Source organism: Chelonoidis abingdonii, chromosome 2 (genome assembly GCF_003597395.2).
Source record: "Chelonoidis abingdonii isolate Lonesome George chromosome 2, CheloAbing_2.0, whole genome shotgun sequence".
Lineage (NCBI taxonomy): Eukaryota > Metazoa > Chordata > Testudines > Testudinidae > Chelonoidis > Chelonoidis abingdonii.
In genome coordinates this window covers 67,379,445-67,406,521 of record NC_133770.1, presented here as the reverse complement: position 1 = coordinate 67,406,521, position 27,077 = coordinate 67,379,445, and the positions used below count along the sequence as shown (strand labels likewise).

The following is a 27,077-nucleotide window of genomic DNA, read 5'->3' as shown; positions in this document are numbered from 1 at the left end:
GCCCCGGCAGGCGCCCCCTGTGGGGCTGAAGCCCCGATCCTGGCAGGTGTGCCCCAGCTCTCGAATCTCTGAAGATTAGCATATGCAGCTCAGAGGCTCAGTAAGTTTAGCCACCCCTGTCATAGATCCTGCTTTCAGTGGGCCTCCTTACATGCTTGAAGTTAAATACATTCGTAAGTATCTGGACCATTGGGCTTTATTTTGTAATATTACCTTTTCCCCTTTCTTTGTCCCCATCCATTTCCCAAAAAGTTACCTTCTAGGCACTTACAGATTTCTCTCATAATATTTATTACTTTAGTCTTTAGTAAAAGAATGTAAGATTTACTGGCCAGTAATAGCCAGATTGCTGCTTCTTCCATGATTTAAAATTGATACTAGAACTTCTTCATCCTGCAACACTCTAGCACCTGTCTATTTCACCATGAATCTTCAAAAGTAAATTACAACGGTTCATTAAGGTATTCAGCAGAATCTCTTTGGATCCCTGGCTATATCGTTCAGAACTGTTGATTTGTATATACACTGACAACATTTTACAAGTATTCTATTAACTCCTTTTTATCCACAGCTATAGTATACAGGCTTTATTATTTCAAAGTTGTCCATGCTATCAACTCGTGTGTATCCCCCAACTTTTTTATTTCCTTCTTAAAAATAGTTTTGTTTTTGTTTTGTTTAAAAAAAAAAAAAAAAAAAAGCATATTTTAGTAATTGATTAGGAGTCTAAAAATACTCTGCCTAGATAATTTGTTTCCTCTCTGGTATACGTGGAGTAATTCTTATTCCTAATTACAACCATTAGTTCTTTCTGGTTTTTGCTACTCTTATTTCCCCTGCAAACCTCACCTGACACTGTAAATTCATTTTTAGATTTCTCTGCTTTTACTATTTTACAACACAAAAAGAATAGTGGTAGAAGGGTAATAGGAACTGACCTAATTTAGTGTAAACATCTAATTGCTGAGGGTTCTTTAATAGCTGGTTTTCATCCAGTTTAGTTAGTTCTTGAAAAAGGTGGATTACACATTACGCAGTCAGCTTTAATCAGTTATAGAACTAACCTTTTGCTCTGTTTGGAGTTGATCACATCTCTGCTTTTCATGGTTAAGTTCTTCTTCCAGTCTTTCAAGTTGATCTCTAAGTTGTAGAGTTTCTTCTTCCAGAGCAGTAGCTACCTTTAACAGCTCCTCTTTTTCTTTCATTGTTTTTTCAATTTTAAACTAGAAAACAGAATAAATATTCTTTTCAGGTGATTTCCACCCCCGCACTGTCCCCTAGGACTCCCTTCAAGCCATTACAAACTAACGTGTATTATTTCCCATCACATCAGTCAAGCACTAGATGACAAGCAGCAGAAGCCAAAAAAGGTGTGCACCCTCTGGCTACATCAGCTTAACATACTCTCTCTCTTCCCTAGTTTGTGAAATTTCAGAGTGTAGGTTAGCTTTGATTAGTACTAGACAAACAAATTTTGTTGTGGGCTTTACTTACACTCATGTTTCTGTGAAATTTTCTTTACCCTTCAATAAAGTACTATTGTTGCTCCACCAGTGCTAGCAACAATGGAAGAGCTATGTTAGACCCAGAAGCAGTGTTTTTCGCATGCTATCATCTAGACCTGCCCTAAGCAGGTGTCTACATGTGGTACAGCAATGTTGGGCGAACGTCGCAAAATCCTGACTGTAGACATAGCCAAAGCATGGGAAAGACAATGAAGAATGTAACAGAACAACAGACAGGAATTCAAGTGGGAATTCCTTTTTTCTGTGATTCTGGTGACATGAACAGCTATTCAGATCAATCTGCATTCTTTCACCAGACAGCAAACAAGACAGGAAAGGTAAGCTCTCTCAGCTAGATACCCAGCACCATGTAAAGTCCCTATTATCCCCAGCACTTGAAATCCCCAAATCAACTAGCACACATAAGTAACAATAACCTAGATGGGGCACAAACACAACATCTGAAGGCAAGTTAAAAACAGCAATCAAATCTGAAGCACGGGGAGAAAACGTAGAGTGATTTTGCCAATCATTAATTCAAACAATTTCAACAAAGAAATTGCCTTTTTCTGTTTATGAAGTCACGACCACAAATAAAATGTTGGGATTGTCACTGGGCACATCTTTGTAGGCATTTGTGATACAATCACTAAATGGATGCTACTGTGTGAGGCAGAAGATAACAGAACATTGCTTGGAGAAAATAAAAGCGATTTCTAACTTGTTAGGCATCTGGATACTATGCAGCTTGATTTTTCTTTTTCTGCTTTGGGGCTCTTTCAGAGGGAACACAGATTAGAAAAACAACAGGAATGCAGTTGAAAGACAAGGAAGGGAAACACAAGATGGCACCTATAAATATAGCTACTTAACTTTTTATGCTATGCTCACTGCTGTGCTGAGCACTTAAGTTTAAACTTGAATTCATGTATTTTACAAGTATCTTCTGCAACGAGACCTGCTTAGCTTTATATTTTTATATAAAGTTAATTCACCAAGTTCTACAAATAAAACCAGAAATAAACATCTATAAATAAAAATATGGAGAACATTTCTGAGTTTGTTGAATCAAACCTCAAGAAGTCCAGCTTTTGTGGTCACCACCAACATATCAGAATTTCCTTCATCCTCCATAGTCAGCAATTCTTCAACAGGAGAAGAGGTTCGAAACTGAAAAGGGGTACTTGCTCCACGGATCTCACCCTTATGGGTTACATAACAGAATTGGTAAAATTCTCCATCATCATTTGGTAGATAGTATCCTAAAGAAAGAAAAATTAACATTCAAAACAGAACAGTTTTACATGGCAACAAATTGATCACGAGAACTACTGCACACAGTACACAATTATGATTCCTGTATGTTGGTTTAAATTAAGCAATAAAGCAAAACTAAGTGTGAATTATGATATAATTCAATGGCTAAAAAACTACAGTAATGTTTTCTTGGTGGTATGTCATCCTCCTGCAGACCACTGAATTGGGCAAAACAAACTTCTGAAAACCAGGAAATGCACAGTTAAGATTGCCCATGCAACCTTATCTCTGCCTCTTTCAGCAATATACCCCATTAACACACGTCCCTTTACACTGACAATTCCACAATTGCTGAAATGTACAAACTCATTCAATCTCACCCACAGGATTCCATCTAACATTATCACAGGACAAAAAGGTGGGGAGTAGGGAAAAGGTTGCCCATGCCACCTTCCCTTCTGGTCCCCTGGAGCTGGCAGTAGCCAATGGGAATTATCTGCATATATTTCTTCAGATGCAGTCACTGTGTTAGGTGTATCTACACTAAATGGTGGCGGCAGTAGTTGGGCCTGCTTGATATATGTGTGTTTGTGATGTGAGGTTGTGCACGAGGTATTTTGAAGTGTTTGACTGAGTTATGAGTATAATATGAGGAAACTGATGTTTTGCTTGTTTGTTTTCTGCTGCATTCCCTTATCTGTATTCTGTCTCAAAGTTCTTTGGAGCAGGGATCTGTCTTGCTATCTGTACAAGGGTTTTAGCATGCTTTTGGGTGACTGATAACTCAAAGAATAAAAATCTAATAATTCAGCCTCAGAAGCGAGATATCAGTAGCTCTAGAATGTGATGCATTTTTCCTTAAGCATTCCACACTATCTCAGATTTTAAAACAAAAGTTCCTGTTTGGACTATTTGCAGAACCTTCAGTTTAGGCATTAGACATAAATGCTGCTAGTAGTTGGTGGCAGACCAAAAAATACCCCTCAGAGCTAGCGATCCTTAGCTACCAGTCAAATCCTCTAACAGTGGATGAAACTTTGGTTGTGTGTCACAGAACCAGTCTAAACCCTAAACTGTTTTTTTAGTGACTTGAGATAGAGGGCATGGGACTACAAAGCATCATACACAAGCATTCAAACTTAAGCTGAATGGAGACACTTTTCTCCATATAAAGGAGCTAAATCAGAAGTTGCCCAAGAGCATCTCTAAAATGGAGCAATCTGAGACTAGATACATTTATGTTACTGTGATCATCTTTCATAGAAGAGTCACTGTCATTTCCCTTCAGATCAGATACAGCTAGTGCATAGGCAGATTACATAAAATGATCTTAACCTTTCTGCTGGAAAAGTAAAAACCTGAGTAGTATTCCTACTCCAGAGATCAATCCACACAGCTCAGATGTTTTGTCATCTCTCTAGCTCCAAGAATCTTCCTCAAATCCTTGAAGGATAAATACTAACACTTCACTCTATACAATGAAGTCAAACAGTTGATGGCACCACTCTGTAAGCCATTTTTCTATGTAGTGGTACATTATTCAAACACTTGGTCTTGTAGTTAGAACCATACATAATATTCGCCTCCAAAACAGCATTCAGCAACACCAGTTGACTCAATTTGTCATTTATTATTATTCAAAGTCTTAATTCTATACTTAACTCAAAAGCACACAGATATAACCACCACTACTTCAAGCAGTAATCACATACTCATCTCTTCCTCATCTCTGACTGCTCTATATTTCTGTTCACTGATGCCTGGTGAATCTTGCATGCTGAAGACAGAAGAATGCATCTTTTCTCACAACTAGAGAATAAAATATTCTGGCAACTTTTTACTACCCAAATTCATTTTTCACGAAGTGAGAGATATGAGGAATATGGACATTCAATTTTAGAAACCAGAGGCAAGACAAAGGCAATATTTCAAAGGCAACATGGGCATTTTGAAACATTTCTTCAAGATAAAGACAGCATATAAAAATGAATGTGATAAAAAGACTGGTAGAAAAGTTACATTTGAGCGAACCTGGAATAGGACAGAAAATCTTAAATGAAAGAAAAAAAAAAAAAAAAAAAAAACACTGAAAATTTGGGAAGAAGAATTTCATTTCTGTCATTCTATCGTCTTAACCTGAACATCATTCTCATTTAATGAGGGGCTTTAACATCAGAGCAATTTATCAAAAGAATGTTTGTAGTGAGGCAGAGTGGCCTCCCACTCAGACCCAGAGGGGAATGGATCACTCGCTAAGATCTGGTGGGTGGAGCCAGGCCATGCTCACCTCTTCCACCAGAAGTCAGTAGGAGGGACAGAAAGTACAAAAGGCGGGTCTGGAAGCTCAGTTGGGCTGCAGCTGCTGAAGGAGTCAGATGCCTCTTCCCGAGCTGAGAGACTGCCACAGACCCCTGTGGCACTGAGGACTGGCAAAGCTGCCAGAGCTACCCGCCGACCAAACCATGGAGGAGTTCCAGAACTGCTGCTGGCCTTCTACCCTGACAACCCAGAAGATCCCCTACTGATCCAGGTACACCCTGAGGGGGAAGATAGGAAGTAGCCCAGAGAAACTAGACAAGAGTCCGGTTAAAAGCTGGCCTGGTACAAGGTCAGTGTGTTGTGGGTGCATCCCCACAGACTCAGTGGTGAACCACTCTGCCACTGTTAGGGCCCTGGGTTGGGATGCAGTAGAGCTGGGCAGGCCTGCATCCACCCTGCCACCCCATCCCTAAATTCTGCTTGGGTGCTCTATCCCAGCCAAGGGGTAGGACTTTTTGCTCCACCTTAAGGTCTTGTGCCCCTAACTCTGTTGCTCAACCTTAAATACAGGCCCGAGCTTCAGATTCTTGTTGCCCTGCCCTGACTAAAGGCTCAGACTCCTAACTGTTTGCTCTACTCTGACCTGACTTCAGGCCAGAGCCCCAGGCTATATATTGTGCTGTTAATTGCTCAACAGTGGCCTCCCACAGACCCAGCAGAGGGTGGGGGAGGATGACCACCAACCTGCTATGAACTTTAATGGTATTAAAAAAACCCAAAATGATTGAACAAGTCATTTTCTGTATTCCTTTTTCTCTTTACTGAAAAAATGTGTTTGCCTACACCTTCCAGGCAACAAAGTTCTCCTATGATCAGTCATTTATCAACAGCCTGTTGCTATGTAAAATACGTGAAATCAAATTCACTATTATAATTTCCCTGAAGCTTGAAGGATAGAAACAGTCTGCAAAAGGGAAGACTCTCTCAAACATCTCATAAAAATTAGTAAAATGTGACAAGAAAAAAAATGTGAAAAAGAAACAGACATGGAAAATTCCATTCTTAAGTCCAAGTTCTCTTTGTTAAACTTGGAGACACTATACACTCAGCACATTTAAAAATTCAATAAATGTACAGTTAAATTAATATAATTGCTATTTTTAAACTGCTAAAATTGGCAATAGAATATCAAATCCAGACAGATGCTGATTTACCAAGTAGATACTTGCTCACCTTGAAAAGACAGCACACAGTTAACAGTTGATCCCTCCACATAATTTTCTGGCATAGGTGACCACAGAAATGTATAATAGTCTCGAGCAGTACTCCAACCAACCTAAAGAAAATAACCAAAAGAAAAAACCTAAGTAGAGTAATATGTTAAGACAGCATGGTCTGATCTTTACAACACACTGTAACCCGCATACTTGAGTTACACCATAAAGAAAAAGATATTGACTAATGTTTACAAATTAGGAATATTTAACAAGTATGTCAAAATTTTAGTATAGATTTTTATTAAGCTGTTACCTAATGCAATAAGAGTTTTATATAACAAACAGACAGTTTTTACCTTATATTAAATTGCAATTTGATAAAGACATCAGTAAATACAAAAATTAAAGAGACATCTTTTACTACTTAGATAAGGAGACAACCTATGCCAATATTGACTACATATCTTTGTCACAATGCAAGCAGAAATAAGATTTTGGAGTGCTACTTCTCCATTGAAAAAGCAGGAATTGATTGTGATACAAGACTGACGCAGTCCCAAAACAATGGGTTTCAAATCCTTTCCCAATCACTGCAGAATATGCAGGTGTTGACTTTAAGACTAACACTGTACTGGAACATTGACTCTTCATTAGGTGCATTCCAATTACATGGAAAAGAACTGGGTGAAAAGTCTGGCGAACTGATTTCAATAGTATCCCTGATTTTACACCTGTATGTTAGGCAGTTTAATATCTCATCTGCCCTCTACTGGGAGGGATCCCGTAACAAGCCTTGCAGAAATAAAAGATCTATTAGATCAATTTTGATCTTCTCTCTCACTAATATGATTTAATGATTTTTCACTTAAATCCTCTTTTAATCACTAAATAGAACTTCCTTAAAGAAAAAAGTATCCCACATGATACAAACCAATAGGAAATAAGTATGATTTATTGAACTAGAATTACATGGATCTGAAATATAGGAATTCTGTTTTGTGGGAAGAAAATCTCCTTTCTAATTATCAAAGCCACTATCACAAAGCAATGGGTACAAATTAATAGCATAATGAAAAATATGAAGGGGGGGAAATCAGATTTTACAGAGTTTTCCTGTGATATAAAAGTCTTATTATCTAGCCAAAACTCTAGTGAAATGGGTCTTACTAGTGAATAGGAGTGGTCACCTCTCCTTTCATAGCCTCTCCAAGACAAATTTTCACCATTTTTGTAAAGAGAGAAGGCAGCCCTTCAGAAAGAAAAGTGGAGTAAGCAATGAACTTAACCAGTCAAGATTTCTAACTCAGAAGAATGAGAGTTCTATGTAAAGTTTATGCCAAATCTTCCTCTATGACTAGGGTCAAAATAATCTCAATTTGGAAAGAACCGGTTTTAAATTATGCCAGCTCTTTTTTATGTGAAATGAGAATAGCTACAGGATTTTAAAGAAAATATACAGAAGTAATATAAACCTAAGCCCTTCAGCTAATAAGGCAACTAAAAATGACAGTAAGCAATACATTTCTGGACAGGTTATTCTATAGTTATCCACTAATGGGTATTTTTTACGCTCTGCTAAAGCCTCTTGTACTGTGCGCCACTAGAGACAGAATACCGAACTAGGCTGATCTACTATGGCACTTCCTGTGTTCACTGTGTGACTGTGCCCACCCCCCATAAGGATTTATGGAAATATGCTTATGAATGTATAGATGACATAACTAGAATGTTTTATGCTACACAGGCCATGTAACACATTTCAAAGGTTATGATCTACTGAATCTATTAAATCCTATTTGTATGCATGTATCATTTTTGTATTTGAAGTTATGAATACTGGCTGTGTACTAGCTTGATTTTTTTAAGTAGCCTTTGTAAAGCATTTGGTCAGCTTCTTGAGAAAGGATGTACAAATTAAGTACCCAATCAAGAAGCACTTAAGGGACAATGGATCTTGGAAGGCTCCAATCCACATAAGAAGTCTACATGAGGACGTTCAAGGTAGCAGGTAAGCAATGGCTACTGCCTGTAAAAACTGAGACATGCATGGACTTGTGACTTGCCGATGTGATTCAAACTCCATCTCGGAGCTAGACTTTGCATAGGAGAGAGGAGAGGGTCTCCACCCACAAGAGAGTCTATTTAAGCCCGTGGGAGACCGCTCTATTTGGTCTTCAGCTGACTCAAGAGATATCCTTGGGGTCAGAGAGGCTACCTGAAAGAAACTGGAACAAATGACAGTAATTACAGGGGATGTGAGTGATTGCTGGACCCAGACTAGAAGGAGATTAGTCTGTAAAAGGAAGCTTACTGGGTGAAGTTTTTATCTGTATTCGGTTTTCTTAGTCATAGACTTGCATATTCTATTTTATTTTGCTTGGTAATTCACTTCGTTCTGTCTGGTTCCAAGTAGTAACACTTAAATTCTATTTTTTGTGTTTAAATAATCACTTTTTACTTATTAACCAACCCAGAGTATGTATTAATACCTGGGGGGAGGGGGAGAACAGCTGTGTGTTACAGGGGAAGAACAATTTACGAGTAAAATGGATTTATTTGGGGTTTGGACCCCATTGGGAGTTGGGCATCTGAGTGTTAGAGACAGGAACACTTCTTAAGCTGCTTTCAGTTTAAGCCTACAGCTGTTAGGGGATGTGGTTCGGACCCTCAGTCTCTGTGGGAGCAGACTGGTGTGTCTGGCTCAACAAGACAGGATGCTAGAGTCCCAAGCCGACAGGGAAAGCACGGGCATAAGTAGTCTTTGCTCATCAGTTGGCAGCCCCAAGGGGGTTTCTGTGATCCAACCTATCACACACTCCAACACTAGGAGGAGGAATAACTACAAAGAAATGCTGTTAAGTGTACAATCCTTCTGGGAGAAGTTATAGTGATTAGCAAGCAACTTTGACAAGATAGAAATATAACTGATCTTTGATAGTTCAGCAATAAATTGGAAAAATTCTCTCAAGCACCAAAATGGAACCAACTAACCCTTGGCCCTAATCCTAGCTAAAAGAAAAAGGCTTCAATGACATCTCCAAACTGGTACCTGCAGGTGATACTTCATTCCATGCACTGCCACCGTTCCTGAGTCCCTACTCTATATATGTGGGGAAAACAGTGGACAGTGAAACTACTTAGGCCTGGTCTACAGTGGAGGGGGGGGGGGCGGGGAAGAAGGGTGAAAAATCAATCTAAGTTATGCAATTTCAACTACGTGAACAACATACCTGAAGTCGACATACTTAGACCTACTCACCGGAGTGTCTTCACTGCGGTGAGTTGACTGCTGATCCCCCGTCAACTCCGCCTGTGCCTCTTGCAGCAGAGGAGTACAGGAGTCGATGGGAGAGTGCTTGTGGGTCAATTTATAACGTTTAGACTAGTTGCGGTAAATCGATCCCCACTGGATCGATCGCTGCCCACCAATCTGTGGGGTAGTATAGACATACCCTTAGTAACAGTGTCCAACAAGCGCCATTCCCAAATCTGAAAGATGATTTTAAGACTGCCAAGAGGAGTTTGGTTTGTGTATCCCATAACAGCTGACATGACTAACACTAGAACAAAGTGATAAACTAGTCTCCTCTCATTGCATTAGTGTGTGTTGTAGTGTTATCCAGGCAATACAAAATCCTGAAATCACGGCTTTGGAGAGAAGTAACAGATTCAAATATTTTGTTCCATAGTTACACCTTAATTATTTCTCTCAATTGACTTTCTACTCTATCCATGACAAATCATATTTAGAAACAGTTCAACTGCATCAGTATTTTTCCTTCCTTTGTTATAGAACGATAATTGATTAAGATGTGATCCTATAAACACTTACACAAGTTCTTGACATTTGTGAAGTCAAAAGCAGGACTAACCAGTTTTCATTCGAGTATTGTTAAAAAAATAAATAAATAATATGAAGCAAGACTGAGGCAGAATTTTTAAAATAATGCTTTTGAAAGTTTGCCATAAGCAGTAAATGGCTCTTTCAGCATTTTGACACATAATATACAAGGATTACCCTAAAAAAAATTATTAAACTCAGACCACCACCTTTAGACTTTTATTTTTAAAGTAGTAGCACATGAAACAGATGGTACACAGAGCCAATAAGACCATAAATATAGCTCTTGTGTAAGAACTGAACTGGAACTCAATTTAGTGAAAGTACAAAGTATATAGATATCACTTTTTTCTCTGAGACCATTATACAGTAAGTCCCAGTTCCAATTAAAAGAAATGCAAACAAAAAATAAACAGCAATTCCTTACAATCCTTTTTCCCTTATTCACTGGGGGGGGGGGGGGGGGACAAACAAAAATAAAACAACCCTCACAATAATCGGTTGATCCTGAACTTTACAGACACCAGTAGTCCCAATTATCAGAGAGATAGACAATAAAATCAGTGTGTCCTGCGTCCCGATATTCACTCCGCCAGCAGCATGTGCTTTTTTTTGGCTTTACCGGTGGAGGCCTCCACCCCCCCCCCACCCATGTCCCATATTTCTCCTCATCTGGTCACCTATTTGACCAGGTAGTGTAAGAGCAGCTATCAAATCCCGCCTCATTCTTCTCTTCTGCAGACTAAACAATCCCAGTTCCCTCAGCCTCTCCTCATACGCATGTGCTCCAGCCCCTTATCATTTTGTTGCCCTCCACTGGACTCTTTCAAAATTTTCCACATCCTTCTGAGTGTGGGCCCAAAACTGGATACAGATCTCCAGATTAGGACTCACCAATGTCGAATAGAGGGAATGATCACATCCCCATCTGCTGGCAATGCCCTACTTATACAGCCCAATTATGCCTGTAGCAATTCTTGGCAACAAGGGCACACTGTTGACTCATATCCAGCTTCTTGTCCACTGTAACCCCTAGGTCCTTTTCTGCAGAACTGCTTCCTAGCCATTCGGTCCCTAGTCCGTAACAGCGAATGGGATTCTTCCGTCCTAAGTGCAGGACTCTGCACTTGTCCTTGCTGAACCTCATCAGGTTTCTTTTGGCCCAGTCCTCTAATTCGGCTAGGTCTCTCTGTATTCTATCCCTACCCGTCAGCGTATCTACCTCTCCTCCCAGTTTAGTGTCATCTGCAAACTTGCTGAGAGTGCAGTCAAGTAACATAGGGTTACCAATATACGATCAAAACCTGGGAATGAAGCCTCAAAGTATTTTTTTGAATGCAGTGCACATAACATGCACTGCACATTATCTCAACTTAGGGGGCAATGTCTGGAGAGAAACATTTGGAAAAGTAAATGAACTTGTCATTGCTGTAAAACGTGCATTCACTGCCTGCCTTGCCTGCAAAGCATGGTTCAATCAATCACTGCAGGAAAAAGGGAAAGTGTCTGCAATTCTCCAGTAATTACATGGTGGAACAGCTGATTTTAAAGCTGTCCATTTTCATTCCAGGCAACTGCAGGATTATGTGTGTTTTTTTGAGGAATGAGAGTGAAGCTGTTTAAGATGTGGTCACTTTAACAAAATCAACCAAAATAAAAGCAGATATATTGCAGCAATTGAAGCGTTTGCACTAAGAATAATGGCAACTCTGACTGCTAATGAAAAACCAGAAATCAGACTGCATATGGTGGCAAATGATTTGACTGATCTTGCCAGTTATGAAAAGTCCTTCAGTGGCACAACTGATAAGCTAAGAAAGCCCTTTGCGAAAATAGCGTTAAAACTGAAGCCTATGACTGGTTCTTAATGGTTTTGTCAATCCACTGTGTGTGTTTATTTTTAAAACCCTGCTAAGTGTTTGATCCCAATCAGGCCAAACTTCTTGACCCTGCATCACTAAACGTATTTCAGTCTATTCCCTTGTTTGAAGGCAATGACTTGGCAAAAGCCATGCCTTTTAGCTACAGCACTGCAGTTTCTGAAATGAAGTGCCTTGACATTGTGGCACTTGGAAAGATCGCTTTCCACATCAGTAATAGCTCTGAGGTGTTTATCATTGCTGGTTAACAGTGCAGGCAGAGAGATCATTTTAGTCTTACAAAGATATCTTGCGAGATGACAGATGCTCAAAGATGACAATCTTACAATATACAACATGCTGTTTCAGAATTATGGAAAGCTGTTAGTAAATGACCATTTTACACTCTAACAATTAATCATGTCAGTAGTCAAAATTATATAAGGTTTGATAGCAATTCAAAAGCTCCTGTACTGATGTAGTGAAAACTGCATTACTGTGTGCACATTTTCATGATTTCATTGCCACGTCCTGTCCGTGACTTTTAATAAAAATACCAGAGACAAAATCTTTGTCTTAGTCATGATCCAATATGGACATTCCAACAACCACATCCAACCATGAAAAGATTACAAGGTATACAGTAACTCTGAATTTATTAAAGTTATGCACACGAGAGACGTGACTTATCAATTTAAATAAAAGAGGAAGAGCCAGGAAATGTTGACTCAGTCTTGGATCTGCTGCACTGTGTGGTCCAATTATTACTACTGCAGTAAGTTTATAGCACCTTTTCATCCAAAGATCTCAAAATGTATTACAAACCTTAATTATGTGTCAAAACACACAGATAGGTTGGTATCAGTATCCTCCTTTTACAGACAGAAAACTAAGGCTCCAAGAGACTAAACTTGCCCAAGGCCACAGAACAAATCAGTGACAAAACCAGGACTCAACTCCCAGTTCCATCTATAATCCTGCAGGCCAGATTAGCTTCTAAATCAGTCATTTAACTTCTCTGTGCCCCATCTATAAAATTAAGATGTGTTGCCTTCCACAGAGCTCAAAGAAAACAGTATAGGCAATAAGCATGGCTAAATTCTCTCTTCACATTCGCGGCTCCCAACACTGTAAGCTAATCCCCACGGGGAGATGGAGTACCTGTAGCGCTGGGAGAGCTCTCTCCTAGTGCCGGCACTGCGACCACGCTCGCACTTCAAAGCACTGCCGTGGAAGCGCTCCCGCGGGAGCGCTGTACAGCTGCAAGTGTAGCCATACCCTAATTCTTTTTTGAACTGAGTTATACTTTTTTTCCACAACATCCCTTGGCAAAGAGTTCCACAAGTTGACTCTGCATTGTGTGAAATACTTCCTTTATGTTTGTTTTTAAACTTATTAACTGCCTGTTAATTGTGTGCCCCCTAGTGTGTGTTATGTGAAGGGGTAAAGAACACTTCCCTATTCCCTTTCTCCATATCACTCATGATTTTATGGACCTCTCTCGTATTCCTGGTTAGTTGTTTCTCTTCTCAGCTCAATAGTCCCAGTCTTTTTCATTTCTTCTTATATCAAAAGCTGTTCCACACCCCTAATCATTTTTGTTGCCCTTCGCTGCACTTTTATATATTATATTACACACACACACCCCACAATTTTACATGGTGGTGTTATATCTTCTGTTTTTATTATCTATCCCTTTCCTAGTGGTTCCTAGGACTGTTAGCTCTTTTGACTGCTGCTGCATACTGAGTAGATCCGGGTCGGCAACCTTTGGCGTGCGGGCTGGGCCAGTTTGTTTACCTGCTGCGTCTGCAGATTCAGCCAATCATGGCTCCCACTGGCCATGGTTCGCTGCTCCAGGCCAATGGGGGCAGCAGGAAGCAGCACAGGCTGAGGGATGTACTGGCCCCCACTTCCCACCACCCCCATTGGCCTGGAGCAGCGAACCACAGCCAGTGGGAGCCATGATCGGTCAAACCTGTGGATGCGGCAGGTAAACAAACCAGCCCGGCCCACCAGGGTGCTTACCCTGGCGAGCCACGTGCCAAAGGTCGCCAACCCCTGGAGAAGATGTTTTCCCACCACTATCCACAAGAATGCCAATCTCTTTTTCATGAGTGATGATTTAGATCCCGTCATTTTGTACATATAGTTGGGAGTATATTTTCAAATGTGCATTACTTTGCACTTATCGAGTTTCATCTGCCACGTGGTAGCCCAGACACCAGTTTTCTGATGTCCATTTGTAACTCTTCAGTCAGCTTTGGACTTAATTATCTTGAGTGACTTTGTATCATCTGCAAACTTTGCCCCATCTCCCCCCTTTTCCAGAGCATTTATGAATATGCTGAAAAGGTCCTACTACAGATCTGTATGGAGCCTCGTGAAAACTGACCATTTATTCCTACCCCTTGATTCCTATCTTTAGTAACTGGTTAAATCTATGAGAAGATCTTCACTCTTACCTGACTGCTTAAGAGCCTTTGGTAAGGGAAAGGCTCTCTGAAACTTCAAGTACCCTATATCTACTCTCACCCTTTTCCACATGCTTGTTGACATCCTCAAAGAATTCTAATAGATTGGCGTGTTGGCTTTTCCTCAATTTATACATAAATTTTTTGGCTATATATATTCAGCTGTATAACCCATAGAGGACATGCTGTAAGAATACCATACCCACAGATAAGCAACACATACTTTGGCATTTCCAGACTTCTCCACCTGTGTTCCCTTTGAGCTGTGTGGTTGGGCATCCGCCCAGGAGAGATTCAAGTGCCACCCAGTTGATTAGCAGAGCGCACACATCTGGCAGCATGCGTTCAGGTGCCCCTCTCCCCACCCCCGCCGCTTTGCAGCCATGTTGCTCCATCCTGCAGCTGCCTCTGGGACTCTCCTGGTGACTGTACAGAGCAGGGGGGAAGGGAGGTGCTGGCGTCAGGGTGTCCCCCTTCCTCTACCCCATATCCCATCTCTGCAGAGCAGGGGAGAGGGAACAGTCTGGATCAGGACTCACAGCTGCTGCAGTTTGAGGTCTGAATAGCGAGAGTGCCTTTCTTAGAGGCACTGCACGGTTTCTGAGACGTCAGCTCACACAGTGTCTCTCTCTATGTACCCCATCTCCACAGAACGGGGGAGAGGAGACAAGACTCAGGACAGAGCAGGAGAGCTTTCAGTGAGTGCTTTAAAGAGATAGTGCACAGCGTCTCTCAAACTTCCCCAGCCACCAGCACAGTGTCTCTGGGTCAGTCACACACACACATATACACTTGTATTATTATTCTTCTTACTTCTTAGTACTTCCTGCAATGCACATATATTCTCTGTAAATTTCAAAGTGTTATTTTAGTGTTTAGACTGGTCTATGCAATTGATCATTTTTATTTCTCTTACACTTAAATTAATTATTTGAGTAGTGAGTTCTAAAATGCCTAACTTGTCCTGGCTGAAGTAGTAATAATCATCCCTATGGTAACTTATTAAAAATATATCTAGGTTTTTTGTTTCTACTGGTAGCGCACATCTGCACATACATCGATGCACATAAAATTTATTCTGCGCATGAATGGAAAAAAAGAGGGAACATTGTTCCCCACCTTTTTAGGTATAAGCCAAAATAAAGGTACCACCTTACTGCTAAAAAACTAGTAGATGTGCATCAGCTACACAAACATCATGATGTATCAGATTTGTCTTTCTGGTTTACCAGTTATGTTTTAAACTGATTATTATGCAACTTAAGTATTAAAAAGTAGTTGTCCCCCCCCCCCAAAAAAATAGTACATTAATTCTTCTTACTTGAAAGAGGAAACTTCTATTAATTTTCATAGATATATGCAAAGTAGCATAATACATTTTGTCTTTTCCTTCCACTATTGCTTCTGTCAGTGATTGGAATAGCAAATAGGGTTATTCTTCTCTCATCAAATGTAACTAGTTTAAGAAAACTAATACATCTGTATGACAAAGAAAAAAAATTGTATGTAATTCAACTCAAGGACACTATTAGTTAAGTCCAGATGTCCTTAGTCATTTCCACGTTAAAGCGTTATTACATTATCCATTTTCTCTACCAAAAAAAGGAAAATTTTCAGATCCTGTAGCAGAAGAGTCTGAAGCCATTTCCTCCTCTGTCCCTCAGGCTACCAAATCAGATGTTTCTTCAGAGGAGATGCAAGTGGAAAGAAACAGCATCAGTTTATCTGAGACATTACAATGCTTCTCTAGTGGGATAAGGCACTTTTCCCCTCATTTTTAGAGCTGGGAGATTTTGCTAACTACCCCCATTGCATTCCTCTCATGACAAACCTTGAAGTCATGACCCCAAGGCTGAGATCCATGGTTCAGTCTATACCTAGGTGATACAGCAACATGAAAATCAATATTCATCATGCTATTCAAGAAATCAAAATGTTGCTCAGATGCTAGGATTTGACCTATAGCTGGCATGAGCAGTCAAGATTGCTATAAAGTCCTCAAAGTCTGAAACAAGAACTGAAGCTAGGCAACAAAGGATGGTCACCCACTAAAACCTCTATTTGCACTTCAAGAGGCCAAGCTTCTTTGTATAGTGACACACAAAAATCACGTCAATGTTCTTATTATTCTGAAGCCTTGGTGTGGGCCTCTTCAGTCAAACCTGGAAAAGCCAGCAAAATATTTTAAGAACATAGCTCCACTGTAGACGTAATAGGCTTGTAGCTGATTCAAAGTCTTCTGCAAACCTTTATTATATAATATTCAATCTTGCCTTACTTTCCAGTTTATTCCTAGGAGAATTTTGTGTTACTGCACATGTGCAGCATTCATGTCCCCTGCAGATTTCTTTGCTTCCCTGCAAAAAAATTACATCTGATGAGGAAGCAAAGGGAAGGTGCAAGAGCAGTCACCCGCCCCTCCCCAGTAGCACAGGCAGGTTGGCTTGGGCATCCAGAGCAGCCAGTAGAGACACAAATCACTGCCGGGGGCCAGCAAACATGTACGAAAGACAGAGAGAGAGACAGTCTCTCTCCCTTGCTATTGGAGCAAGCTTGGCGTGAAGGGGTAGGGCTTTGAGATGTTTCTGAGGCAGGCAAGCATGGGGCAGGATCTGTCCCCTCAGTCAGAGCAGAATATAGAACCCTGCCTGCTTAGTGAATTGTTCCCATTGTATTTGTGAATTCCCTCAGGAGTATAGAACAGCTGTAAGAGTTTCAAGGCTCCTTTACATTGCCAGAGTAGTGTAGAGGACAGTATGACCTTATAAATGCTTATGATGATTTTGCAATTAGAACTGGTCTGAATTTTTGGACTGAAAAAATTTCCTATCAAAATGTGCTCCATGAACTGTTTGCGACTGACCTTTCTGGAGCTGGTCAGTAGCCAATATAAATATTGAGCTTGATTCCCCAGCCCTCACTTGCTCTTCAGTTGCTTACAATGTAACAGTGAGCATATGGCTGCATATTTTTTTTTTTGACTAATAACTAGAAATAAAAGGGTCAAACCTAGTTACATTACTATTAGGCAAAGGGGGTTGGGGATTTCTTCCAATGCTCCCCACTCACATTCTCCATCCATTGTATTGTAGTTTAAATAAGTTACTGAAATAATTGAAACCAGAGTAATTCTATTGCATTATTTTTACAAATAAAACATGCAGAATTTTAATATATGGTACGCAGAATTTAATTTTTTGGTGCAGAATACCCCCAGGAGTACCAGTTGCCTAACTTCACTGTGTTTCTGCATACTTGATCAGTGAGAATTAAAGTATATGTGAATATTTGATCCTGTCAATGTCAATCCTGCAGAAATATTTCAAGGCATCCCTGCCACAACACATGGATGTAGATTCCTCCTCCCCACCCTGGGCTGCCCTCCCCTCCCTAGCACCAGTGGTGCCCTCCTGAGCCGCCCCCTCAAGTTTAAGTCACAGGAATTTGTAGTAAGTCATGGACAGGTAATGGATATGAATTTTTGTTTACTGCTTGTGACCAGTCCATGACAATTGCTAAAAACAATCATTACTAAAATGTAGCCTTATTAATATCTCACTTTGTGTATATACAGAGTATTTCCCTTCGCTTATAATATGTAGGTGGTTCAACTCTTTTTTTTTTTTTTAATTAAATAGTCCCCACATTGGATTTTGTTCTTACTTAGTCCACAACATTTCATGCTAGATGTATGAATAAATTTACTTAAAGGTTTTCCTACCTTTGTCTCTATTTATAACGAAAAGCAACAAAGGAGAGAGGAAGGATGGTCCATTGGTTAGGACACTAACCTAGGACTTAAGAGACCTTGGTTCAGTTCCCTGTTCCTCTGACCAAGATGCTTGGGGTCTCCGTGGCTCAGTTTCTTATTTGTAAAATGGGAATAAAAGCATTGTCCTATCTCACAGAGGCGTTGTGAAGATAAGTTAAAGATTGTGTTATTATGTTATTTGGTAGAAGTACAGATCATAAACGTTAAAGAAAAAAACCACTAAATACTCCTGTTATAGCTTGGTTTTGAGTCTTCAGAAGCTCAGAAATCATCTAGTTTCCAATTCTCTCTGAAGCATTAAGTTACAGATAAATCCATGTATTGCATTGACACTAATGCCAATTTAAGATTTGACCTTTTCAGCACTAACATCCAAGGTGAGTGTGCCTGCCCCTGGATAAATTCAAAGGCTTACCATGGTTTGTCATTCAATTTTCTCTTTCTGTACTATGCTTAAAACTCAGACCAGGCATCAATATGTAAACAGAAAAATAAACTTATTTTTAGAAGAAAAGGGCAAAAAGCCAGTCAAAAAGAAAATATCAGTATTAAAGAACAGCCTAGATTAACATGTAATAATCTGTCCAAACAAAGTTAGGAGTCTGAATTCAGGAGGCAAGGTAATTCACGTATAAATTAATTAGGACACCAGTTCCCCAACTGTGGTCTATTAACCACTGGTGGCTCAAAAAGCACTTGCTGATGATTAACCAAGAACTGATAGGTAACATGGTGCTGGCCCTTCCTCTTTTTCCATCTACTTCAAATGTCCTTGCCAGAATGCCCATAAAAGCAGCTGCAACTGTGGCCAATTTAGCTGCCTCCCTTTCAGGCCACTGCTCCATAACATAAGTAAACAGAAGCCAGGCACCATCAGCAGTCCTTTAGTGAAAAAGGAATACCTCGAGAAAGATGGAAACAAGCAGCATGCACAAAAGAGGAATAGAACAAAATGAAGAGAAAACAGTGATTAATTTTAAAAAGACAATACATTTATTGCATTAAGGACAGTTTAAGTAATTTTTAGGAAAGGACTAAATATATTTTTCATGTAAGCAGTTGCTATAGTTGCTACAATGTCCTGCAACCCCAAAGGCAAGGAGAGATAAAACACTTAAGTTGTGGTTCTCTCCATGAGGATGTCTGTGAACCCAGGCTAGGAGCTTGAGAAAACAAATGCCTTATACAACACACAAAAAATGGGGAAACTGACTGTTTGTGAAAGGAATCAGTTTAAAACTGCATTTAATGATGGAATTCTAAAAGGGACAAAAAGAATAGGGGCAAGTACTAAAACGAAGGCCTTAAAGGAATTAGGACAAACTTCATTACACTGAGCAAACTTTATATACGTGACCAGAAGCAGCAAAGGACAAAAGAGATTGTAAAACTGTGCCACTCAACTCCTTTTGGGGACAGTGGAGGTAACACATTTAGATGGGGAAAAAAATATGGCAAGATACCACAACTCACCTCAGTATATGGAAACAAACATAAGCCTTGTCTATACTTAAAATGAACATTGACCTAGCTACGTCACTCAGGGATGTGAAACATTCATATCCCTGACCACTGTAATTAAGCTGACCTAACCCATGGTCAGGCAGGGCTACTGCCACTCAGGGAAGTGGATTAGCTGCACTGATACAGGAAGCATCTACACTACTGTGGCATAGCTGCAGTTATGTCACTGTGATTCCCATAGTGTACACAGCCCTTAGATCTTAGTCAGGTCCCTCATCCATTCCCCTGTAATCTCCTATGTTGAACTAAATGAAAATTCCACTAGACCTCTTCACATGACAGTTTTTAACAGACACACAACTGCCTTTGGTGCAACAGCAATAACTTCCCATAACACTCAAAGACAGCATTCATTTAAACTTTGAACAGTTTTGGCCTTTAAGCAATTCATTCTTCTCCACAAGACGCAAAGGTCTTCCCATCCCTCTACATTTACCACCAACAAACTTACACTTTGAGGTCACTGACAGAAGTCTGATTCTCTTTAGACAATATCAAGACCACATAGGACTTTAATCATTCTTGTTATTTAGTGAGATCAGAATCCCTTGAAGACCACTTCACTAGGCATCTTCACACTATTACTCACCTTTCTAAACCTCAAATAATAATCAAGTGTGATTCATCAACTTTCCCAGCAACCCCGAGGTATAATCAATCTCTAACAGTTGTTTATAATCTTTGTCCCCAGTACAGAGTCTGATCTTGTATCAATAATGGTGGTCTCAGCAAGAAAAGTTTCTCATTTTACTGCAAAGAATGTTTAAAAAGGAGAAAAACAAATCAATGTTATGGGGCTAGATTTGGAATTTTTTTCTCTTTTAAACAGGGATACTAGAATGCATAGTAACTGCCGCCCTGATTTTTTATCAGATGCGTGTAACATCCGTTTTTAAAATTTAAATTCCAACTACTTCAAAAGAATGACAGGACTATATGTGGGGGTTACCTCCTTGCCTCTTCCCAGTTCATCTAAAAAATTATGCTAACTCCTAAATTTAAAGATTTTCTTTAAATTCAAAAGTTTTACTGTAGTAGTATATTCCAATAATCAATTACAGCCTCAAAAATGTCCCATAACTTTAAATTTTAGTTCATAGTAATAATTTAATTTATAAAACAAAATGAAACTGTTATACAAATAGTCACTGCCTATTACTGCAGACTTTTAGTAAAGTATTTTAATCCCATTATCCTCTTCACTAAAACAACATTCTTTTGAAATTCTAGTGGAATGCTTGCACCTCCATTCTTCAAATGGATGTGCATTTTACCTCACGTACCAGGTTTATTTAGCTGCACTCATCTGACTGAAGTCATACTTTGATTCCCTCCTGCCCCCAAACTTTACAGATTTACAAAATGTGTGCTTAAGAAAAATGTCTCCTTTATAAAACCACTTACTCCTCCTGCATAATTCTTGTAGCAATTTCATTTCAGCACTGCAGACAGTGATCTGTACAATGTCCACAGATACAGTAGAGGTGTAAGCAAGTCACAGTACCTATCTATGGAAAAAGCATACAGAATGGACCTGGCTCTGAGGATGAGTCTGGGTTGCAAAACTATTGTCTGTAGGATTCCTGTCTCATTTGTTGCAGAAGTTAGAAAGGCAAATGAGGTAGGGGACTGAGGCAGAGAAAGAACTATTTCTTGGTTAAGGTAATGCTGAATGATGCTTCGGAAAACTGGATTCTATCCCTGCCTCTGGCACAGAATTCCTATATGATCCTGGGCAAGTCACATAAACCAAAATTCCCAGAGATGGTACTAATTGTGAGTTCCTCATTTTCTGGGTCTTTGACTTGAGACCCAGGCATCTGATTTTCAGAAGTCCTGAGCACTTGCATCTGCAACCCAACTCAATTAGAGTTATGCTCTGAAGATAAACAGTGCTACATTATGCTAAACATGTCTCAGACTAGGCACTAAGAATTAGTGAATACTTTTGAACTTAACCACTTTGTGCCTCAGCTGCCCACATGTATCACCTCAGAGGGGCATTATGAAGATTAATTATGTTTGTGAACAGGGCTTGGCATGGGTGGGAAGGGAAAAGTAGTACCTTAGCCCTCCCAAAATATCTAATATCTGTGTAAATAAAATGAAACGGGAGAGGATGGGGACCCAGCCAATATGATGTACCAGAACCCCCAATTTCTCTCAGTAGACCTGTTTGTGAAGCAGATACTACGATGCGTGCCACAGAAAAGCACATGAATTAGTTAATAATCCTGTGGAAAATATAGTATATGATCATGTACTGGAAGACTCTTACAATGCATTCGCTCAAAGGGACTGAATTAAGGTTGCACAGATGTAAGAATTATTCCTAACTTCTCTTGCTTCTTGCAATCTCCTTGTCTTTTTGACGTAGGTTATGTTTGTCACTTGGCAATTTTTTTATTTTTTAAACAGACCAAAAAAACAAACAATTCCATCATGTGGCATCATATGGAAAACAACAACAAAACACACAGAAATTGCATCCTGGGGCATGATATTGACATCCACATAGGTCATCATCAGGATTGGAACCTTTAGATCCACGGCACAGACTCTGCCACTTGGGCTAGCAGAGTAATTGATAGCAATCATGGGTAGCAATCCTCTATTTGGACCAGCATTTGAGAAGGATGAGACATTTTGCCCACGTTTCACAAATATCTGCTGATCGAGAAATAGGGAGGCAAGAATTTTGGGTTCCATTCTAGGCTTTGGAAGGGAGCATTCTCCAGTGGACACCCAGTTCTGCCATTTCCCTGTGACCTCTCCTTCTCTTCCCCCTCCCCTTGCTCCTTTTCTCAGTCTAAATGTCCAGTCCTCAGCCTGCTCATCCAGTCCTTCTCTATGGACTCCAAGTCCCAGTATGCCCCCCATTGTTCTAATCCCAATCCCCTTGCCCAGTCTCCCTCCATTCCCTTGGCTCCATGTCTCAAGTGTTTATACTTAGTCAGTCCCACTTCCCCTCTCTTGACTCTTCATTCAATCTCCCCCTTCAGATGTCCCCGCACACATGTTCCTCATCCCACTGGCTTCCAGTACCTGTCTCCCTCCCCGAGTTCTTTATCCAATCTTAGTGCCTCACCTCCAGGTTCCCTGTCCCAGTCTCTTTGACCAACCAGTCCCCATTCTACTGCCACACCAAACCTCCTTAAAAGCTATGTATCTCCACCTCCCAACAAGTTCCCTGTTCCACACTCCTCATCCAGTTTCAGGCTCTCCCCACCAGGCTCCCACTCCTAATTTTCCTGCCCAGCCAGTGCCAGTCTCCCCGCTACCCCAACTCCCACTCTCTTTTCCTCCCCTTCACCTTCAATTCCTTCCACCACCATTCCATTCAAATGGCTTCTTACTACATGCTGCCAAGGGAGGGAATCAGCACAGGGGACACAGTCCTTGCTGTCAGTTCCCTGACCAGCCCACAGAAACCTGAAGTTTCTATTACTAGAACACTCCTGGCTCAGTCCTCTGCAGGAGCTTGCTCAGCGTGGACAGAATCATCGGGTAATTGAGCTACAAAGCTCTAGCAAACCTCTACTGAGCATGTGCAAACTGATTTTTCACATTATTATAAATCTGCCCAAATTTGGGCAGATTTTCACAGAGACTGCAAAAGGCACATCCTTAAAACAGAGACCATACCCCTTCCAAGTTTCATGTTCTTTGCTCCAAAACATGAGCGCACTAGAATCTCTCAAAGAAAAGGTTGCCAGAATTTAACATAGCAAGACAACATTCTTCTTTCTACCCCTGGCTGAAGTTCACGTCAAGCTTAATTTTTTGGGAAGACACCCAGCATGGAAAATTTCATCCCAAACAGTTATAGTCTGGCAAAATTACAAGATTCTGTTTCAGGTGCTTATCACAGAAAGCATTGTGCTTCCTTCATAATAGATGGTGCTACCAGCTCACTTAGAATACTTGCATTTCAATTAGCATATTTGAAAACCAAGAGAAGACACTAATTTGCAAGCATCAAGAGCTAACACCACCAGGATTTATCCCACAAATATTTCAAAGAGCTTTTAGAGTTTATTTTTTGAATCAGTAATTTAGAATGCAATGGATATTCAGTTACTGAAAAATTACGAACTTGCTTACCTTGAAAATACCAACCCAATCCTTTTGGTGTGGTTGGATATACTGGGTCAGAGTGTAATGACATTCAAGGTGTACATTAGGAAGGTAACTTTTTGCCACATTTTGAAAGATCACATGTGCAAAGTTGGAAGTCTGCAGAGCATTACTTGAAGATGGAGCTTCTGGAAAGGATGACATGACTGATCTGTAACAATATTAGAATTCTTATTACTTCAGAAAAGTTATACCAGAAGAATAGTCTAAGATGTCATAAATGCGTATAGTTCTCTTGAATGGTGCAACAACGTGAGCCCTACAAAATAAATTTCTCTATTCACAGAAAATATACTCCATAGCGAGCAGCTACAGCACAAGGTTTCAAAAAACACTCTGCCTTGTCTAGACGACTTCTAAGGATGAAATGGTAGCTTGCTTTGCATGTCCAAAGACAATAAGAAGATGGAGCACTCCAGGTGGGTGTCTCTGAATCCAGAGACAAGGAGGGCTATGACTTACACCCAATATTCTTAATGATGCTGGTTGCCTTGGTAAGGAGCACCCTAGGCTTGCGGACTTCCATAATCTCCCCTACCAGGCTGCTGCTGTTCTTTTTCTGGAGGGAAGGTTACTAAGCCTGGTGCCCCATCTAGTATGGCAAGCAAACAGGAAGGTCCACTCCTCAGTTGCTGTAACTGAAATAATAGTTTGTTTGTTTTTAAAACAAAAGTACTAGTTTCATTCTAAGACATTGAACTGTTTATTAAGAAGCTGTCCTATTGATTTCTATGGCACTATTCATGGCAGTAAACCTAAGCATATGCACAAGTGTTAACAAGACTGAAGCTTTATACATCTATAGGGAGGGAAGCAGAATATTTGAATGTTGCAATTTATCTTGCTCCATTTTGCAGTTGCTGTTATTAAAAATTATAGTAATTACAACAACTGAGTACAAGCCTTGATTCAGCTGACAACTGAACCATTAGTAAAACACATTGTTTCAGGAACTACACACCCAATACCCACTGGAAATATTTCCATAGTGGGCTGACCAATTCCAGTTCCCACTGAAGTGAGAGGGAGTAGAATCAGCTCTTAGAATGTTCCCACCAGCTTTCCGGAATATTAATATATTTCCTAAAATTAAAAAAATAAAGCAGTTAAGAGTTAGCCTAATTTTTCAAATAAAATGGGCAACTGGAATGAACAGATACGGCTCAGTCAAATCCAGGAAGCGTTGAACAAGATTTTCTAGCCCTAAACTCAAATATCTTTAGCCTATTACCACCTGATTTAGTACAATACATAAACCATGCACTAAAAGCACGAGTATATTGTTTCGCTAGATTAGACTTTAAATAAGGATCAACACAGTTTTGCACTCTCACCAACACAACAAAATGTTAAAATAATATTTAGAATTAGCGATTTTCCATGATTGCAAAGTACAGGTGAATAATTAAACTTCAATTTACACAAAATAAATTAAAAAGCAAATTAAGTGTAAAGGAAGACATTAACATAGCTTTGGAGAGACAAGGAAAGAGAAGATGACAGGGCTGAAGTATATTAGAGTAGTAGCACCCATTGGGGTTAAAGGTCTGCCTAAGCAATTCAAACATAGTACAACTTTATTCTTTAAGTATACTTGTTCCATTCTCTCCTCTCACTCTCCCTTCCCCCCAGAATAACAAGAAGTGATATTTAAGAGACTCCCCTCACATTTTATCCAAAATATAAGTTCTATAAAAGCTAACTTTTACAAATGCGCAGTACAGTTTCCACAATTTTCTTTAAGTCTAATTAAAACGTTTTTAGCAGTCCCCACTGGTGCTTGAAACCAAAACATCACAGCAGGAATTGCAGGCAAATGGTTATTTTTTATTTTCATTGCCCAAGGTGTGAAGTGCAAGAAAGTAACCAAAACAAAAAGAAGTGACAAGCAAATTGTACTTCTAAAATTCTTTCACTGCTTAAAAAAAATCATAAGATCTTTTTAGTAATACAAACACAAAGATGTTCGTTTCTGCAGACAGCCAAGCCATCTGGCATGACCAACAACTTTACTGAAATCTGTTTTCACATTTTCAAAACAGGCTCGGCTAGTATTTTACAAATTTGCATTTCTGTAAATCGGCAGAGTACGTCTCGGATTATTACTTATAGGCAGGAAAAATCTCTCTAAAGTTTGGATGCAGCTGAAACCTATTTAGAGTGACAAGGATGACCCCAGAGATGTTGTGAAGCAGCAAGGGCTGCTTGTTTACCCAGCTCAGAGTCAGCTGGCTTGGCTACCAGGAGAAGCATTTACACCTCGCTGCTGCCATACACTAGACAGTGCGTCCCGCAACACACCGTAACTTAACGTTAGGAACAGCTTCTCGGAAAACAAGGGCCAGCTCCGCCCTCTCCTGCTGCAGCTGGGCTCCAAGCAGTTCCGCTACCAGGCGGTCGGCGCCCGATACCCCTCCCCGCTTCCTCAGCAGCAGCCGGAGCGGGGAGCGACTGACCCCAGACAGGTCACCTTCGCCCAGCACCCCTCTGCTGCTCGCACACGCAGGTCCAGCCCTGCCCGACACAAAGCGGCCGTAGCAGCACCACCGCCCCCCGGTTTGACCAGTGCCAGGCAGCTGGGCCGACAGAGGCCTCGAGAGCCAGGGAGCCGCTGCGGCCGGTAACCGGGCGGAGCGAATCGAGGCTACGAAACTGAACACGTAGCGCCCGCCGGGCCCAGAGTCACGGGGCACGAGCGCGCAGCCGCCCCGCCCGGACACGGACAGGCCGAGAAGGGCCCTTACCTGGGGCGCCCACAGAGGAAACTGGGGACATCAACACGACACCGCGGCCACCGTCATCAGCTCACTACTTAGCCCTCCCAGCCCAGCCCCTGCAGCGTCACTTCCGGTCCCGCGCCGCAACTGCTGGAGAGGGGCGGGGCTTACTCCGATACAGTTGGGCGCCTCCCTGGACTAGTCCTGGGGTGGTCCCTTGGCAACCTCCGCCCAGCAAACACCTACTGAAGTTCGGGACTTAGTCCCATACACCCTCCCAGCACACCCCTGTGAGGGGATGGCCCCATAGCACTGGCTTCTCCCCCCTAAGCACAGATGGTATCAGTTGGCAGTCTCCATTAAAGTCAATGGCTCTACCAGCTGAAGATCTAGCCCAATGGTACACTCAGTCCTGTCCGAGTTGGATTCAAAGTCCTAGGCTATAAAGGCCCTTGCTAGGTGATTTACCAGAACGAAAAAGGGATTGGTTGGGTAAGAAAAATGATGAGAAATCA

At 40.7% G+C, this 27,077-nt stretch overlaps 1 protein-coding gene across 3 annotated transcripts in view; it reads right to left on the bottom strand.

The window, feature by feature from the left end:
* The window catches only part of TAX1BP1 (Tax1 binding protein 1), a 78,473-nt gene extending 51,783 nt beyond the window's left edge, over positions 1–26,690 (bottom strand). For all 3 annotated transcript variants that reach the window (XM_032773797.1, XM_032773799.1, XM_032773798.1), the window contains exons 1-5: positions 26,590–26,690; positions 23,813–23,996; positions 6,255–6,357; positions 2,580–2,767; positions 1,065–1,223 (exon numbers count right to left, since the gene is read on the bottom strand). In XM_032773797.1, the coding sequence (XP_032629688.1) occupies positions 1,065–1,223; positions 2,580–2,767; positions 6,255–6,357; positions 23,813–23,989 (627 nt within the window). In that variant the 5' untranslated portion in view covers positions 23,990–23,996; positions 26,590–26,690. The remainder of the gene's footprint in view (positions 1–1,064; positions 1,224–2,579; positions 2,768–6,254; positions 6,358–23,812; positions 23,997–26,589) is intronic.
* Between the last annotated feature and the right edge of the window lie 387 nt (positions 26,691–27,077).